Source organism: Cariama cristata, unplaced genomic scaffold (assembly GCF_000690535.1).
Source record: "Cariama cristata isolate BGI_N322 unplaced genomic scaffold, ASM69053v1 scaffold32432, whole genome shotgun sequence".
NCBI lineage: Eukaryota > Metazoa > Chordata > Aves > Cariamiformes > Cariamidae > Cariama > Cariama cristata.
The window spans coordinates 8,108-28,013 of NW_009602653.1; the positions used below are offsets into that span (position 1 = coordinate 8,108).

General features: G+C 45.7%; 1 protein-coding gene across 2 annotated transcripts in view; it reads right to left on the bottom strand.

The window, feature by feature from the left end:
- The window catches only part of TP63 (tumor protein p63), a 20,752-nt gene extending 1,819 nt beyond the window's left edge, over positions 1-18,933 (bottom strand). The window contains exons 1-9 of one of the 2 annotated variants that reach the window (XM_009694868.1): positions 18,752-18,933; positions 16,942-17,057; positions 16,528-16,637; positions 16,104-16,240; positions 15,005-15,087; positions 13,917-14,053; positions 2,281-2,438; positions 1,159-1,303; positions 187-280 (exon numbers count right to left, since the gene is read on the bottom strand). In XM_009694868.1, the coding sequence (XP_009693170.1) occupies positions 187-280; positions 1,159-1,303; positions 2,281-2,438; positions 13,917-14,053; positions 15,005-15,087; positions 16,104-16,240; positions 16,528-16,637; positions 16,942-17,057; positions 18,752-18,872 (1,101 nt within the window). In that variant the 5' untranslated portion in view covers positions 18,873-18,933. The remainder of the gene's footprint in view (positions 1-186; positions 281-1,158; positions 1,304-2,280; positions 2,439-13,916; positions 14,054-15,004; positions 15,088-16,103; positions 16,241-16,527; positions 16,638-16,941; positions 17,058-18,751) is intronic. The other variant, XM_009694869.1, reaches the window with a different exon arrangement.
- Between the last annotated feature and the right edge of the window lie 973 nt (positions 18,934-19,906).

Consider the following 19,906-nt stretch of genomic DNA (forward strand, 5'->3'; position numbering starts at 1 on the left):
CAAGGCAGTTACAGTGCCAGCCCCAAGTCCAGCCTCTCTTCACCTCACAATATGTCTTCTCTGTGTGCAACAGCCTTAAACCAAACTAATAATGTAAAAATAAAAATAGTCTGAGTCTGGATTTCTGACCCATTCCTAAAGCAGGGCCAAGAGTGCAAACAAAGGAAATGGTGAGGAGTTACTTACATCCATGGAGTAATGCTCAATCTGATAGATGGTGGTCAGCCCCTGGGTCGTGAAATAATCCACACAGGATGAGCAGCCCAACCTCGCTAAGAAGCTGCAGAGGAGGAAGGAAGGAAGGAGAGAGAAAAAAGGATCACCCTGGCTGCAACAGCCCAAACCACAGAAAAACCAAACACTCAGCCAACCTGCAGCAACAGGAAACAAAGCTTTCACCCTTGGCTTGACCTTCTCCAAGACATCCCAGGCCAGCAGCCACATCGCTGCCACATCAAACAAAACGAGGGAGTCCTTCAGTTCAGTGCCTAGCAGACAACCCTCGTGGCAGCACCTTGCCTTAGTCAACAGCCGATGCTGCACAGCCTGGATCCTGGGGCAGGAAGGCTCACAGGGACCCTCCTGCCAGGTCACTTCACTCAGAAAGCGGCTGAGCCCATGGCAGCCTTCTGCATGGACAGAGGGCTTCAGCAAGGCAGTGGGTCTGAGGCTCAAACACATCATGCACACAAAGTACTTCAAATCAGCATGTTCCTCCCTAAGCCTAAAGGATTCTTCCTTTATGGGCAGCATCTTTCAATCTATCTGTTTGACCTCATGGAGGGCAGAGGGGCTTCTGACCCCAGCCATGGCTTGTTAAGTGGTCAAAGTGGAAAAAAAGGAAAAAAAAAAAAAGAAAAAAGGAAAAAGAAATGTTTGCAAGACTGCCTGGCACCCTCAGCTCCACCAGTCCAACAGATGCTGCATCCTTCAGCTTTCTTGCAGTCCTAACGTCCCTGTTTCTCTCAGCTGTTCAGAGGTGGGGGTTTGAGGCTCGGTGCCCAGAAGGTGCCAGCCCCGGGACTGCCAAGACCCACTGGGATCCAGTGCTCCAGAAGAATGGGGTGAGGTGCCCAGCAGGACCCTTCAGGTTCCTGAGACAAGGCCTCCACTCCCTGCGGGTGGGAAATGTGCGCTGGGCAGCCTGCTCCCGCTCACCTGACGATGCTGCAGTCTGTGGGGTACGGAGGAGGGGGGGTGCAGTGGGAAGTTGAAGGCATGGAGAGGGGAGGAGGCAGCGCCTGCGTGGGGCTGAGGCCATTCATGTCACCGGTCATGGCCATATGGGTGCCCATCATGGGAACTGGAGGAAAGAAGAAGGAGGAGCACATTGTTACCCAGGCGTCCCCAGACCCCCCACTTCGCCCCCAGTACAGCACCAAAGGCCAGAACCCACAGCTGAAGCAGCCTTAAATCCCCTGCAAAGCCCCACACGGAGCAAACTCACAGGGAATTTCAGGAAGGGCTGCAATGACTGCACAAGGACCAGATGATGGACAGTCCTCCAGGAGCTCTTTCCTCACTGGAGCAACTGTCAGCAACACTGCCACCATGTCACCTTCCCCTACAAACAGGCTCGGTAGAAACCTAAGCAAGCCTCATCTCCGCTTTCCCTGCTGCAGGAGGGGAGCAGGACAGAGCCAGCAGAGTAACCCAATACAGAAGCCAAACAGCTTTGTTTTCAGAGACACCGAGAGCACCCAAAGGGGATCAGCAACAGGTGTGGGCAAGAGTCCAGTGCTTTCGAAATAATAAAAAAAAAACACAAACAGAAAACAAACAAACAAAAAACCAACAAAAATCCACCCAACAAAAACTCAACAAAACTCAGCCACCAGAATCATGTCTGTCATCCTGGATTTACAGGGCTGCTGGGCACTCTTCAGCAGCCAGGAAGAAGCAAGTTACAGAGCTGCAAGATGCAGATACTTCCTTTGAGACCGAGAAGGGTCTTAATTGAAGAGAGGGAAAAAAAATTTGCCAACATTTGCATCTCTACTGCTGGGAAAGGAAGAAGAAACAAGTCTTGAAAGACAGACGACAGTGCAGCCAGCCAGATCTGCAGCAAGAAGTAGCTCTGTTCACCTCTGTGAGGCTCAGAGCAGGATGCTGAAAGCCTTGCCCTGTGGCACAGCGGCGAGCAGTATTTGGCTCTGCAGCTTCCCGGCAAATGACTCCAGGCTCCTCAGCCTAACACTAGCCACTTGGAGATGCCAAATCTCCTTGCCCAGACTAGCAGGGAGAACACATGGAACAGGAGAAGAAGTGAGGGTTTCTTACTGTTGGTTCCCATGCCGTCCGGGATGGTGGTTGGGGTCAGGGCATTGCGCTGCTGGGGGTTAATTAGCTGGCTGACCGAGGGCAGCTTGTTCATGCTGTTCATTTTGCTGAGCGGTGGAGAGTTGGAGCCATAGGATGACTGCGACTGCATGGAGGTCCTGCAAATCAAGGAGATGTTAGGACAGGAATCACAGCAGTTGGTTGTTAAGAGCGCCCATCCAAGGGGCTATGTTCTCTGTTTGTGGCAGCGGTGAGCTGCTGCTAGTGAAATCACTGATACCATGGGAGCGTCACAGATAAAGATCATTGGAGAGAGAGTCAACAGGAAATAAGAAGTTTCCCAGATATTCTGGGCATTTAAAAAACAAATGGTGAAATACCGACAAAGGGAAGCTTCACTTTCAGTTCAAATTTTTTATTTAAGGAAGGTTCTACGTGAGTGTTTCGGCTGAAAAGAACATACACAAAGCCAGCAAATGGCTGCCAAACCTCAAAAAGAGTATTTTTAAGTTAAGCTCTCCTTGTGGTCAGACTTTTTTCTGTAAGAACAAGAACCGAGGAAGCCATCTCAAAGCATCCTAACTACCCCTAAAACCTGGCTGTAGAAACAATTTTCAAAATAGGTCACATTTATCACCTTGGTTTCTCCAAAATTCCTAGTTACTCATATAATCAGGTTATCATCAGGTGCATATATAATAGCCAGAGGTTCTTTGCTCAAGATAGACTCCATACAACTTAGGGACCACTACTGAGATGGTCAGAGCTGCCTGGGACATGGACATGCAGCTTTTGCTGGTGTTAAGAACCCTTCAGACTGCCTTCAAAGAGTACCAGGTTCTTGCTACCACTTGACAACAGCACCAGCCAGACAGCCCCAAACTCCATCCAGCATATCCATGAACCAGGCTAGAGCAGCTTGCTGAGAAGCTCCCCCCCACCCAGCCCCGAGGGTCCCAGCTGCAATCCTGCCTCATAAGCAATCCAGAGCGAGAAGACCAGACTGCTTCTGAACCGCAGCCCAGTTCCCACATCAAGTTACGGCTGCATCATCCCATCTGGAGTGGGGTCTTATTTGGGATATGCAGAAAATGATTGTTAAAGCAGGTGCATTGGCACAACTGGCAGAGCACCGCCATGCTGCAAGCGAGCAGGTTCTTCTTTCTCCGACACCAGGGCATTTGCAAGACTGGGCAAAGGCGCTAGGGAAGCAAATGTGCTTCCCAAACATGAAGTACCCTTGCAAACCATGCTAACCCAGCAAAGCGGAGGTTGCCCAGCTCGCCGCGGAGCCTGGCACTCATTCAGCCATATCATGGTGACCCCACGGTGAATGTGCAAGGGCACATTCCCATCTTATTTCCCATTGGGAAACTTGTTTGTCTGGGTACAACTGTTCGCACCAATTCCTGGGAACTGGCTTTCCTTCTATGCAAACAGAATAGTTATTACTTCAAATAAGTCAAGTGTAAAAGGAAAGAAAAGGCTTATTCCTAGATAATTTATTAAAACCCTCAGCACTGAAGGTCAAGTTTCATACAATTACATTGTCTCCAGCTTCCTGCACTTTTAAGACCTGCAGTGTTGGGTGGAGAAAACATCTACGCTAACAGGCTAGAGTATCTAAGGCCCTGAAGAAATGTTACCTCATTACACAATTACAGGAGGTACAGAAGGGTGTGAACTGTCCTTTGGCAGTGAAGATGCAGGCCAAGATCCAGCAAACTTCATAGACTCAAGGAAGTGGAAAGCACAAGAAGCTTCACAAATTAATATTCACGATGGCAGCAACTCGCAAGGGGAAGTGAAACTGAGCCATGAAATTCAGACCCAACTTTTCAGGGTGAAGGGAATGATTCAGATCTGAGGTTTCAATTTACCAATTATGAAAGTTGAGGCCAGCCATGAAATTCAAGTCAGGGTGACACCACCCTTAACCTAGGAGGCTTCTGGATTTAAGACCAAAATGAGTATTTCTACTTTACAGTTTCAGGCACCTATCTTAACTGAGCTACAGCTGAAGTTAATACAAACCTGGGTAAAATCTGCATGATATGCAAGTGAGGAGGTCACCACATACACAGTGAAATTCCACATCAAATCAACAAAGACTTCCCAAAAAAGATTTAGTTGCATTGTTTAAGCTCAGGACAGATTTTATTCTGAGAGCTCATGAGTAGAAACTTTTTTTTAAAAGGATGCCTATTGCTATGAAACAAGATTCTCCAGGGAGATCAGTAGTGGGCCTAACTTTGCCCTCTCCACCACCAACAGTGATCTCAGCAAAGCTAGTTAGGAGACTACTAAATACTTCGGGGATTAAAAAAAAAAAAGCAAGTAAGCAAACACAAACCAACCCAAAGCACCCTACACTATAGAAAACAAATGCATACTTTAACATATAACTTAGGGACTCTATTCTTATCTCATTCATACTCTTAAGAATTGAGATTAAGACAATCAAGCTCAGTGAATAAAACAGGAAACAAAAGCATTTTTCTTTATGCCCATACTCGTTTCAACTAAACTATTCCATCATGTGAGCAGACGTGTAAAAGTTCTAGAGAAAGCCATCTAGCCAAAGAAAAGTCCCAAGATAAACCAAGATGCAAAATTTTATTGGAAATTAACGTCACACATCAATATAGCAACAGCCTCAGAAACACAAGAAAATGTTTTTGGTATTAAACACACGGACTACATGGTGTTTGAGGATTGATTTAAAATATATTCCGCTTTTCTCAAAAAAATTTTTAAACAGGTATTGTAAGAATTTCATGCACAGGATTTTCATTAAAATTATACTTACTATGTCTCAAGAAAGATTAGAAGTAGGAGCATTAACATTCCTTTGATATCAATGCCAATGAAATGCATTTTAATATCAAGGTATAAGGACTTCAATTAAGAGACTATTATACTTCTTGGAACAGTCTGATACGAAAGGCACTGAGTCACATTCTGCAACTGATTTTTCTCTCTTCAAGAGGCTATGTAATTATTTAGCCAATAACATTTGTAGTTATGCAAGCTCATATGAGGGCAATCACCTCTCATGCTTCAAGGCATATACTGATCATCTCAAGAGGTCAGGAAGGAACTTCCTTCTTCTCCCACATATGAAGCACAGTTTAGCTCACAGGTTACCTTGTGTGATTCTGCACTTTCCCAGCTCACTAGATATCAGCCCTTCACCAGAGGTAGGAAACTGCTTGGATAGACCAATTACCTGATTCAGTAGACAAGTCCCAGAGTCCTCATTCACATTAGATGAGCACACCATCATGTAAGCAGCCTTAATGCATCAAAGGTTCATTAAGTGCAATAATAGGGCAGTTCAGGCTTACAGAATTTAAGATTTCACCCAAGCCCCTGTGCATAAAGTTTGCTATCCCTGAAGACCTAGAGCTAGTCACAATGCAGAGACCCCCAAGTGGAATCGAAGCTGTCCAGTTCTCGGCCTGCCTTTCCTTACAGCAGCCACAGCAAGCGTAGCAAGGATTACATCCCAAGTTCACATGTAGTCAACATGCCCACTGGCAACATTTTTTCAAGTAAGGTTGCCCACTGGGCTGTGTAACATTGGGATGTCACTGATTTAGTCTAGTACTGGCACACAAGTGACACAGGTGATGCTCAGTTGCACTCATCCACTTTGAAGGGCCTTGAAACAGGACACTGAAAAGCAGAGACACCCTTGCTCTCCACATCTCAAACAGTTGCTATTCTAAAGCAACGAATAGTGCATCTTTTCAACCACACAAGTGATTTGTAGGCTTGATAATGAAACCGAGAGCATGGAAAGGAGGAGCCCTGATGGTCACTAGGCAGACAGCAACTACAACACAGGGACAAGGGTGGCGATAATGACTCCCCTTAGATTTCAGATACAGGAATTTACCAAGGCAGGCAGTGGATACAATCTTCTCTCCAGAGAATGGAGCTGTAACACAAGGAGTGGATATACATCAACTAGTTGACATATTCTGATATGACCTGACTATCAAGGCCCAATTAGTCCGCTTGGTTATTCCTTGAAAGGAAAAGGCTTACTTTTCTGAATCGCCACAGATGACAAAGGAGCAATCAAAAGACAGCTGGGGAAAAAGTTTTCTTCTTTTATCTGCAGAGAACAGACTACAAAGCAATTCCAATGGCTTCCAGCTCCAGGTTATTTGATTAAAAAAAAAAAAAGCACCTTCTAAGATAACCACCTTGTAGCTGAAGAGTAAATCCAGTTTCACAATCATCATCCTCTTATAGGTAAGGAGGACAAATCGGAAAACCTTTCCAGAGGATGCTGGAATCCAAATAATTTACATTCTTGTTCGGTGGAAGTCCCAAGTGCTGTATTGCCCATCATGGTACAAGAGATTTCCTAGAGGTCAGACCAAATGATGAACTGGAGCGTGAGCTGGAATCTCCTGGTGCAGGCTGTGGATGCCTTTTATCTTCTGGTGGCCTACCTCCTCAAACTTGCTGGTGGACAGGCTCTGGAGCAGAGCTCTACATACAGATTAGTGTGTCCCTGTTGCAATATTTTCATATTGCCATCCACAAGCAGACAAGCCCAAGATCCAGGAGTAAACCTTCATTGGAAGGAGAGACTGACAGTGCCAAGCATAATCCTGTGTCTGGGCTGCATTTACAGTTCAGATTCCTACCTATCACAGGGAAAGGAATAGCATTGCCTTTCTTCTCTCAAATAAAAAGACATAGAGCAATAGTTACCTGCTTTGTGATCTCAAAGTACTTCTTGGAGTTTCCAGGCAAAGTAAAGAGGCATTTGATTTGGTTAGCTTTACACAAGAAATGATGGTGTAGCTGCAACCATATGAAATAGTCACTGCTAGTGTTTAACTTATTATTTACACATAATCACAATTTTGGGGGCTCTTCTCCATCAGCCCTCTCCCACACTGCTATGGTAGAACAAGTCTTACTCAGACAACGAAGGAGATATCCAGAGATGGGATATGGCTTTCAAAGGAGATGTTAGTACGAGTCATCACCTGCTCAGATCACAGCTCTCCTGCCTGGAAGCGGATGATGTGATGTTCAGAGATAAGAGTCTTCTCCCACTGCATCAGGCTTTTTTCCGTGGTGGGTGGCCAGGAGGCCCGTTCTGCATTTGGGAGGCACCTTCTCTTCAGGCTGTGCCTAACCACAAGTGTGTCAGAGCTGGGTATACACCTGCCCCAAATAAATCCAGCATGGACTGCACTGCAGGCACACAAGCCCTCATCAGTATTGATCCAGCCCCATGTTTCTCAGGGGCTGCTGATCACTGGCATTTGCGACCAAGCTCTGCCCCCCAGCCACCGCTGATGTGAGCAGACACCAGCCCGCAAGGAGCTCTGTTCCTGGTGTACCTTCATTAACTTCTTCACATTTCTGTTTCCTGCGGCTGTGAACATTGGAGGATTCCTCAGGAGTGATGCCACTGCCTGAGAGTGTGTGTTGCAGGACACTGCTCTACCGGCATTAGCAGTTGTTCTTCATGTAAGGATGTTCGAGCACTTCTCAGTGGGCACAGCCACCGCAGATATCATGCCCACCCTCAACTAGCTCCTTCCTCATCACCAGTATCTGCACCTAGTGCCATGCTTAGCAATGCCAGGTTAATTCCATGACATGTAACTTGCCTGTTAATCATTCCTCCTTTGTGCTGGTATGGGCTTGACACTTAGAGATGAAATTTCCAAATGATTCAAATCCTCCTTGTCAAGCCCCATACGAATGACTTGCAGAGGTAGAGTATGATCCAAGCAGTGTGAGGATTTACAAGTCCTTGCTGAGAAACAGTCTTCTGTGCAGGAATTGCTAAGCCAGGATGCACTTCATGGACACAATAACCAAAAGCCACTGATTGCAGGATTAATGGACAATGTGGGCATGGTCTGAGGTCACTCGGCTGAGTCAACTGCAACATATGCTGGCCCCACTTTCCTTTGAACTATGAGGTTTGTAGTGATGGGGTAAAACATAGTATGATTGATGAAAACTCTAAGGCAACATCTAATATCTGCTGAACGTCTGCAAGGAAAGGGGCAAGATCAGACCGCTTTTCGCAGGTAGGACAATGAGTAATTTTGGACACTCTGCCCTTTACACCGTCTACTGCAAATGGACAGGGACACTGGGCACACATGGATGTCATTACACAGAAAGACTTCAACCTCATATTCAACTTGTGTAGCTCAGCCCACCACTGGGATCGAGCCCATAGAGTCAGGAGGGACCTTCCTAAGTTCAGCAAAGCTGGATTAATGCCAGTGGTACCGGTGCAAAGTCAAAGTTACTCAGTCTTCCTTACAATTTTCATGTATTTTAGATCAGACTCTTTAAGATTAGAAATAAGGGGAAACAATTCATGATACCAAATTAGTGGGCATTTCTACAGGAAAAAATACTTGATTTCTTACCAGTGCCAATTCATATAATTATTACCTCCCGCTGTCCAGAAATACAACTACTTCAGTTACTTGCACTATTACTGCATGGGCAGCACTAAAACAGGCCAAATTGACTATCACAGACTGTTTAAACATCTCCCCCTTCCATCCCCCCACCAGCCCATTAACACATTTTTTTAATTTAAACAAGACAAGAGGCATTTTAAAATTGAGACCTGCTCAGAGAAAGCCTGCTGAGTTTCACAAATACAGAAGAAAGAGGAAACAGTATCAACACCTTACAAAAACAGGAAGAAAACATTACACCAAGACAGACGACATTGTGGTTCCTGACCTCCCAATGCTATGGGCTACAGCTAAGAGGTCTGTAGAAGTGTCTGTTGTTCTTGCAAAGTTTGAGTCCCTTCAGAAGATTACTCTCACTATTTACTCTGTTGCTATCAGGCTGTGTATTTGCCCCACTGTTCCTAGTCCTGCCAGATGGGCAAAGTGACCCCATCAGTTCGGTTTATGGATATACTGATGGGTTTGGGGGGCTGGAATGTTTTAGGATGGCATCGGTCTGTTTGGGAGGGTCTCTCCTTGAGTTCGTGAGTTCACTCCTGAAGCAGGCCGAAAGGAGACTGTAGAGAAGGAACCAGAGAAAAGAAAGATGAATGTACAGGACACTTCGCCAGCCACCAAGAAAGAAGCAGTCACTTTCCACCTTCATGATCACAGTACAGGCTTTGAAGGAGGGCAAAAACAGATGTCTTAGCACCTACAGTGAGGGTATGTGACAAGGAGATTTAGAAAGCTGGAAAGCTTCAGGTACAAGTGAGTGCTTGGCAAGGAAGAGAAAACAACTAGTTGATATGGAAATCAAATTTCTGTGTGCCAGTCTCATGAGTGCAAATGGTACCCCAATACTGTTCCCAGCAACAAATACAAGAGGGAAAAAAAGCACTCAGCCAAAGGGGAAAAGGAGAGAAGCAGCCTCCATTGAGCCCACTTCAAACTTCAGTTACTTAAAACCCAGAAGCTGGTGCTAGGGAAGAGAGGATGGTGCCTACTGTGAAAGGGCCATATTGATTACATCTCATCTACTCCCCTTTTCAAAGCCGGGGGACTCTCTGCACTAAAGCTGAGGGGTCCTTGGGGCTGCCAGCTGATACAGAAGGCACTGCACCCTCAGAACCAGCAAAGCAAACGCAGCACATCTTCATATCCCACACTTTCTTGCTTACTTTCATCTTGGCAATTCTCTAGTGAGAACACTATCTGAGTGCCTGGAGTTCACAACACATGCAAGCACAGCACTACAAAACCAAACCAAACCATGCAAAAATCCACTATTAGCTTCCACATCAAAAATGAAAATAACTAGGTGGAGGTATGAAGAATACCTTCCCCACCAGCCCCCTTGCTGCAACAGCAACCGCCAGGATACTTGCAGCTCTCATCTCAGCTGAAGCACTCCAGGTACTGGATAGCTTGGCTCTGTCATACCTCATTTACAAAGTTAATTCCTTGTCATTTGGATAATGAGCTGTGCTTCTCACTAGACTGAAAGGCAGCTAGTGGGTTGGTAGCTGCAGCCCTGCTAATATGAGAGACACATTTGCTGGGATATAAGATCCTGCTTGGACATAAGAGACCTCTTCTTGGTAGCCATTGGAAGACTTTGTGAAAACCCTCCAGTCATGGGAGTTGGGGAGATTTTTATGGGTCCCTTCCAACTTGAGATATTCTATGATTCAATGCTATGGCAAACTGAAATAAAGACTGTTCTGAAAACAGTGCTCAGCAGGGTGAAACCCATCACAGGAAATTTTGTCGAATATGAAAAAGTGTTTTCCAGTGAAACCCTTCAAGACTGTGCTGATACTCCCTGGGAATATTGATCGTAAACATATTTCACAGCAGAGTATCGAAGAAACCTTCCCTCCCCAACAAAGCATGGGCCACCTCTGGCATCTCTGACAGCAGGGCTTTTCTGGCAAATCCATGTTTTAAATGGTGGCAGACCATGAAAAGGAAACCTTCTAAATAAACATATGTGCTGCTGTTCAAATATGGGCCCCAAGATTTGGCAGTGAAAAAGAAAGAATAGAAACTGCAGGAAAAAAAAAAACAAACAACTTCCCACCTATGATCATGAAGGTATTTAGCATAGCAGTAAATAAGAGAAAACCATGCACAAAGGAGCAAACAGAGAGAGGAGATGAGACAGAGAAAGATTGTGGTCTGGCACAATGTGGAGCACTGCAGTATTTTGATCATCTTGTGGGACACAAAGGTTTCTGATTGTCACCAGATTTGTCCTTTTTATTCCAGAACAGTAAGGTAGTTGCATCTGCTGGCCTCTCAAATGCAGTGCTGGTCTGTATGTGCATGAGAACAATTATACAGTTGTTTTCCAAAATGACAGATTTATATTTTCAAAACTACCTTCCACCATGAAAATCTCATCCTTGCTTTTCCTACTCTTCAAAAAAGAAGCAGCTTTCCATGTTGTAGGAACGAAAGAGAAACTTCTTCCCACACACCTAAATAGCTTTTCTATGTTAACCATTGCTCAGAAAAGTAAACTGAAAGATAACAATTCCTCCATCAAGGCTTGACTGTGGAGCACATGTGGATGCAGCTCCATTTTGAGAAGAGCAAGCTAAAGGCAACTCACAATCATCCCAGCCCCACAGAGCCCTGCTAAGACCTACAGCTTCTTACACATTTGAACTTGGTCACTGCATATGCACTTTCCTAGCTCCCAGTTTTAACATACACTTTGAATGAAAGCAAACTGAGGTTGAGTTTTGAAAGTACATCTCTACTTACAAAGTGAAAGGCCTTTTTTTTTTTTTAAAAGCCAGAATAGACTCACAAAGGAGTCACCGTGCTGCTGAGTTTGGCCCGCCTGACAAGGAAGCAGTGGCAGGACATCTCCCAGCAGCCTGCTCACAAGCAAGGTTGTTCTTATCCAAACCAGTTCCCACAGTGTCTTCTCTCCCCATGCTTACATTGAGACCTGAAGCTCCTTTATAATTCTTGTTTGGGGTGGAATTGCGTCTATGAGTCTTTTCAGCCTAAATGCCCCTTTGCCCTAACACATTCCTTCAGAAATTAAGTAGTACCCTGGATTATCGAGGAAAAAGCACCAGAAGCCAAATGTACCTAAGAAGCTATTGCCCGAACATGCATTTCAGCACAGAGGACTCTGCTTGATGGCAGGTTGTCGGCAAAGACAACTGCAGCAGCTCGGGACAAACACTGAAAGTTATTTTTCTCTCTATTCCTGGCATCCTTAAAAGCTCTTAATCTTTCTCCCCAGTATCTGAGCACACTCAGCAGCTGAGAAAAATGAGTATATAACTGGACAAGTGCCAGGAGACATGCCAAAAGAAATTTCATTAAGTTAAATGGCTGGACTTCTACATGCTGGTCTTAAAGGTAACACAAATACCAACCTCAGTTGCCAGGAACCCATCCTATTGATATAGGAAGAATGAAAACAGTAATTACGGCAAAGCAACTGTCAGCACCAAGTGAAAGCTGTCATCTGCTGCTGTCCGTTTCTGCTTACAAAACCATTTCTCAACTGAAATGGCTGTAGTTCAGGTGGAGCTTTGAAGACACGCAGCTGAGTGCACAAAGGCCACAATGCCTAGGAGCTAGAAAAATACAAGCTATAGTATATACAAACAGTGCAGATGACTGGTAAAAATTAATAATAATAATGAGAATTTGAAGGACCCCAAGAAAGAGTTCAGAGCCCCTGGATGCTCCAGCCATTTTGGCAGAAGGCTTTTTTCACACCTCCACAAGACTCCAGCTGACACTAAAAACACACAGATCAAAATGTGAACACACGCAGAGATCTGGCAGAAAGCCGTGGTATTGCAGAAGTCCTGAGACAAGGCCAAGGCACCGAAATAAATCCCTACAGGCTCAAGTGGAACTTATGTGGTGCCTTGGCCTCGTGCTAACCTCTGCAGAGGAATGAGTTACACCCGCAGCCTCTTGATGTGTGAGCTTACCAGCAGGAACGCGTGAGATCCTAAGCACTACCGCTGGTGGCTACCTACAGCCCAGGCGGCTATTTTCTGTCACCCAATACAGCAGGTGAAGCAATGCCCATGAATGACACCGCTTACGGTCTGTCTGGGAAGTCATTCTCTGATCTAGTCTCTGTAACTGCAAAGCTTTGGGAACAGAGAGGAAAATGGAAACCAGACACTTATTTGGCCTTTCTCCTCCCCATCCTCCTGGCACTTACACCTCCCAAAGCAACCCTGGCACAGCCCTGCCAGCTGAGTTCAGACAGGGACTACATCTGCCTGGATGGAAAGTTTCTCATGCGCAACATGGAGAGTCAGTGACAAAGTACAGTTTTTAAAAACACTTTAAAAGTGCAGGCACAGAGTCTTTCTTTGAAGCTCCCACCAGTCACAAAGGAATTATTATGTGCGTCACCCTCACTCCTGACTTTCAGCTTCCCGTTTTATAGCTAAGGAGCCTGCAGCATTTATATCCCACTGAGATACCTGCCCTCCAACAGCACCAGAGATGTAAAGCAGTGGTGTCCAAGCACTCTGCTGAGCCAGTGCTCACAGTACCAGCTCCACATGCTCTTGGCAAGATGCTCAGATGGATACCCTGGAGATGAGGATGGCTCCACGTTTGCTGCCATTCCCATGGAGCAGACGAGCGAAGAGCACACCCAACCCTGCGCTCCCCAACTCGAGCATGTACATGCAGCAGGTTTCTGTCTGCAGGCTGTTCAATGGTACCACCTCGCTGCGCTGCGCCTTGGGCTCTGCCTGGAAGTCAAAATGAAGCACTGAGCCTGCCCTCATTCATCCTCTGAGGCCAAAAGGTGAATTGTGTGGGACAAGAGACTAGAGAGGGACCTTGCAAGCAGTCAGGATGTGTGCTTGGGAAAGAAGGACTGCTTTACCTCATTGCACAGGTCATGAAATCTGGATCTCAGAGTCTCTCAAGTTCTGTGCAGAAAATTGGCTTTAGCCAAATTCCTGGCATCAATTTCTACCAGCTCTGATCCCAGGGTTAACAAGCAGCTATGCTGTTGGAAACATTTTGCCAATGCAGTACTCTACAAGTGCTTGGCCCTCAGTTGAGCACCACGTCCCTATGAACAACTGTGCAGAAGCCTTCTGTGTCTCTCTCCTCTCTCCCCCTTCCCCACCGTGCACGGGTCACTGCAAGCACACCCATACTCACTGCTTTTGGAGCAAGTGCTGGTGCTGCTGTTGCTGCTGCTGCCGGTAGGTCTCAATCGTGTGCTGGGGAAGGTACTGCATTAGTTCCAGGGACTCTTTGATCTTTAGTAGCATTTCATACGTCTCCCGTCCCCTCACCTGAATCACGGGAAAAGGAAAGAGGGGAAAAGAAAAGCCTTAAAGGACTGCATCTATAGATCTTAGTGACAGCCACCTTAGCGAGTTTTAGATAAGAAAACAACTAGAGCAGGTTGCAAATACTCTGTTTATACACCATGCATATGCAATAGGACTGCTAAGCCTAGTGCTAGAGGTACAGCAGATAATGTTGAAGAGCGATAATCTGATACTGCAGGCTAATGAACATCTCGTCATCTGGCTTGATGTAAATCTATGCCAACCAAAAGCAATATCCTGATCCAATCTGTTAGGCAGAAAATATCTTTACCTGCCTCAGATATAAACAGATCTGGTGCTGAATCTTACATGCCTTGAGGAAAAAGAGTACTTGAATTTGGGCGTTGGGTTTGGATCTCCCTTATCCTCTAAGCACACCATGGGTTGTGATTTATCCAACTAAATGCGGCTCATGGGAAAGCAGCTAAATGGCCAATTACAGATACTTCTTGCTCTTTCTGATCCTACAATTAATACAGCGTATTTCACTTCTATCACTACATTACAATGGTAACACATATAAAAGCCATGGAAGCATCCACCTTTGTCAGTAAGACAACACCCATTACCTCTAGAGAAAGCTCAAGTGCCACAGACCCAGAAATGACAGAGGAGGAAACCCAGTTAGGTCTCCAAGACAATGTTTCCACCAGGACAGCCATATCCCTTGTGATGGTCTCATATGCCTTGCACAAGCCACTCTCAGTCAGCAGCTAGTGGGATTTTTTCATATCTTTTTGTTTGGAATATGTATTTAAAATAGATAGCTCTGGGGATTTAAAGAAAAAAAAAAAATCCACATCCCATCCCCCTCCTCAGTTCTGTCTAAGGTCTACGTGAGCAGCTGACTTGCCTCAAGTCACTGAGGAAGATACTAAACATTGGGTAAATGCAAAGATATAGAGAACTCACCGGCAAATATAAAAGCTCATCATCTGGGGAACGTCTTTTTTTGATAGATGTCATCTGTATGCCATGAGTTCCTTGTCGAAAAGCTGGAAGAGAAACCCCAAAAGCATCCCGTTAAAAAAAAAAAAAAAAAAAGCAGAGGGGAAGAAAAGCGGAAAAAAGAGAGATACAAAAGAGACACGAAGTGCATGGCCAGCTCAGACCTGCAGTGCTCTGAAAGGGTCTCTGCCTGAGCCACCCCAGAACTGTGCTTGCAACTCCTGGCTCCATAAGGCAGACACGACTTTGCAGATGTTGGGTGGCCACACCACTCGGGGAAACACATCAGCCAAGGAGCGCTGAATATATGGCAAAACCCCAGCAAGCCATACCTAGAACAAGCACTGGCTCTTCACAGGGAAGACTGCAAGCTTTGGTATTACAGTGCTCGCAAACTGTTGGTGCATCAGTGATCCATGAAGGCAAGACAACAGGCAGGGAGCATGCAGAATTCACTGCGAAAATGAAGCCCCCCTCCAATCTGCCTCCTGTTAAAACCTGCTGCCTTGCTATTCAGCGTAGTGCCATCACTGAGTGTACGCGGCAAACCACATCTTCCATGTCTGGTGAGTACATTGCACTCTTCAGAGCACAGAGGCCGCTTGCCAGAGCACCTCTCATGCATAGCAGGGTTTACGTGCAGTCTTAATCTAAATCCCTGTGGCTGGAAGACACGTGCTACAGTATGAGACACTGGCTAGAAGGAGCAGAGAATGACAGTACAGTCCCAAACAAGCAGTAAAGGTTCAAAAAGTGGTTACAGAGTCCCAGCCATGTACCTTGAGGGTGGCAAACAAACACCCTCTCCAGCCACTTCTGGCAGGCCTAATCTAATACAGGCAGCGCTGCAAGGGAGCCCGCAAACCCAGATTGTCAAATGCTGTTTTATGAACACCAGTTCATTTTTCAGGCTGATTGACCCTGGGAGAACAGACATCTAATGCCCTCCTTCCTCCAAGCCCATGCACAGCACCGCTCCTTCCCTGCGGCACAAGCGCTGGGATCGCACCTGCTCCCGGTGACAACACAATGTGCAATCCACTCAGCTCTGCCAGCTACTTACGGCGCTTCGTACCATCACCATTCTTTGTGCTGTCGGAGACTTGCTGCTTGCGGATGCTGTCCTCGTCTGCTTTGCGATCTCTGCCTGGGCAAGCACAAATGCGGGCTTCGAAACATCGGCGGCCCAAGACTTGCCCACTGGGAAGAGAGGTGAGAGGAAATGTCAGCTGGCAGTTCAGATGCGGGCCAGCAGCATCCATCATCTTCACACCAGACCATGCACAGACCCACCCAAGCCTCCCATTTCCCAGTCAGGATGTCTCAGATGTTGAGCAACTCCCACCTGCAAAGATTTGAAAAATATCCTATGGCCCTTTGCATCAAACTGTCCCTAAGGATATGCAATGCTGCCCTGAGCAGAAGAGGAGCCAGAAGGCCACTTGGCAAGCAAAAGGCTACAGCTACACTCATGATGCGCTACTTACTCTCTGGTTTCCAGCGTCACAATGATGAGGATTGGGCGACGGTTCATCCCTCCCACGCAGCTACTGTTACACATGAAGTTGTACAAGACTGTCGTGAACTCTGTTCCAACCTGGATGAGACAAAGCGGATCAGCAGAAGAGTTGGTAGATGGAAAGCTCTGCTTTTTCTAGGCTCTCATACTTCTACAACTGTGCTGCAGACTAGCATGAAAGAGGCCCCACCAAAAGGCTTCCTTAACAGAAAAGAAGAACTGCTCTCAAGGGATAATGAGGGTGTTTCAAAGCCCATTTCTGACAAGAAGGGATTCATTGTGATAAGGGTGAGGAAAGCACAAGATCCCAACTCTTTTGACTGAGGTTACATCCCCACCCCTTTGTGTGCCAGAGTGTCACTGCCCTGAGCTCACAACGTACCTGGGGTGGCTCGTAGGGGACCAGCACACTCTGCCTCCCGGTGATGGGGTCTTCTACATACTGGGCATGGCTGTTCCCTTCCACCCTGATCAGGTGGCTGGGAGGTGCAATCTGCCCTGCAAGGAGGCAAAAACCAAGAGAGACAGTTCAGGCAGCAAGATCTTCCACCAAGGGAAACCCCCACACCTGGCCCCAGAGGTCTATCAGAGCACACGTGTGCCTTAAAGTAGCCCTTCCCAAGGTCCCTGCTGCCAGACATCAAAGGCAACACAGACTTTCTCAAGCTTATGCTGGACACCTGTGAATAAACTTGAACACAGGCTTCCCAAGCTCCCAGACTAAGTGAGCCCAAATGTCAACCAAATGGCAGCTCTGAGCAGCTCCTCTAGCAAATAATTCCATGTGGATTTTCACACCAGCCGAAAACTGTTCTTTTCCTCCCCCTAATGCATACCCAAAGCAAATTCCTTCAAGTCTCAATTCCTACTCTTTTCCCCATCAATTGCTAGCCCTCCCATCAGTCTTGATCCTAAGAACCCCCCAAAAAATTCAAGCAGCAAGAGAAATATGCATTTAATTAATGGTCAACTTGAAAAATTACGCTTGCTTACAGCAGCAGCAGAAGGGAATATGATATTCTTTGGTTTTAGGCCCCTTTCCAATAATTTTTTAAAAATAATAAAAAAAAAATAGTTTCCTTCCCGCAAATTTTCTTCAGTGTTTCTACAACATACAAGTCAATTCTGAGAGAAGCCTATTATGTGTCCATCTCAAGAATTTGTTTTGTGTTCGAACTGCTTATTTCTTACTCGAAATACAGCATATTCCTAGAGAAATAATTATTTCAGAATAAGAATGTGTAGTTTTAGTTTTTTTCTTTCTTAAAACTCCATTATTGAACCAGGTATCAACCCTCAAAAAAATCCAGTTCTGTCAAAAAAGCACTTTTTAATATGAAAAACCACTTTGAAGAACTGTCTCAGTTCACTCTGATTTTACACTCCCAACTCCTTGCTTATTTTTGGGCTTGTCTAGCTGGCTGCACTGTAACCAGCAAAGGGATCCAGGTTCCTAAGACATCCTGCTAACTGACACCAAGCAGGTTTTTTTTACAGTAGGAGATAAATAATGCACATAGAATAAAGCAGATGCTCATCTGAACTTATGTGAACTTCAGTGGCCAATGCAAAATGGAGCCCAGCCCCATGAGTTTGCAGAAAACTCTAGGACATTTTTAAAACAGCTGCTACTTCACTAATGTGAGGGGAAGCAAGTAAAAGATTAAAACATTAATACTGAACCGATAGCGTTAAATGTGCAGGAAGGTTGCCTACAGTTGATGCTGGCATTTAGCATTATCCTGCTAGAGATAAACAGCCCCTCCATCTTTGAGGTGTGGATTAAGGACTGGAGATGATATTGCATCCTGTTACTAGATCCCTGTCCCAGCGATGTGGAAGCTCATTCCTGAGCACAAGAACAGCTGCTTCTCATCACGGGAGCAAAAGCAGAGCAGTGAAAGGCTGCCAGAAGGGCATTGCCTGCCATGGGGACAGACATCCGTCCAACCTGGGCAAGCACAAGGTTTATTTCGGTACTTTCTTCCCAAGGACATTCTTGCACAGGGACAGCTAAAATATAGTATGAAGCTTCCTGCTAAGCACGGGAAGTAATAAGCTGCATAAGATGTTGCAGGGAGGTCTGCTTCCACCAGGTCTGCTGTGAAGCTGCTGCCAAATCCCCGCACTGGCCAGTCATCAGCCAAGCAAGCTTTGGAGAAGGACTGCCAGCAAATCACTGCCCTCCTTACCCTCATTGAACTCCCGGCTCAGCTCATGGTTTGGGCAGCGTTTGACCACTTCGGTGACATGTTCGGCTTTCTTATAGACTGGCATAGCCCTGATGACAGCTCCCTGAGGTGGCGGGGTCATCACTTTGATCTGGATGGGACATGTCTTGGCGATCTGGCAGTACAGCTTTTTCAGTTCGGTGGAATACTGGATGGGGAAGAAGAGCAAGAGAGAGTCAGGATGTTCAGCTAGAGATGGAGGCATGCCAGAAGGATGGAGATGGGTTTGCACATATAACTGAATGCACCAGCTACTGCATGTGCATTGCATTTGTTCACACTTCCATACAAACAGCAAAAACCCATGACCTTTACCTGTTTTAGATTAACAGAGTATAAATCTACATATTAGTTTTCTCAAAGGCAAAAATCTTCAGATAAAGAGCACTGCTTTTACAGAAACAAATACAGTCTTTATTTCTCTTGGGCACACACCCCCTCTTCCAAGGGACACACATTACCCACCTAACAAAATGGACACTATTCTTTTCACAGCACCCTGTAATCCACTGGAAATCACCCAGGTAAAGTGTTTCATCCTGTTTTGCAAGAAGCCCTCCTACTTTTGCAGAGGGATGAAATAAAAACATGAACCTTAGAAATGAACAGTACTTGAAAGCAAGACCCTAACCAATCAGGGAGGTGTAGCAAATCTGACATTTCAGTCATCCTTTCAAAGCATCTCACACATCTACTGACCACCTCTGTAGCAATCTCCACACTTGTAAAGTCAAAGCATTATATCCACAAAAGAGGTAAAAAAATTAAAAGGATGTGGTTTTTTTTTTAAATAATCAAAGGTCAGAAGATTTGAACTGCCCAAAGACCAGGTCCATGGCAAGACCTAGAGCACAACCCAGCAGCTGGCTCCAAAAGGGAGGTTGTGACCATGCAACAAACATCTGGAGTAGAACAAGATGCTCTTATGCACTGTGATAATTTGGAGCATATTATATTCCCTCTTTTAAGATGTTCCCCACTAAAGCAGTGACACTGGTGCAGCATTTTCCTGGTGTGTTCACATCTGGAAATCTTTACTCAGCAAAACATGAAGGCATGGGCTTAAGTCGTTGGTTTCTGTTCAAAAACTCTCTCTGAAATAAGAGCGTACGCTTA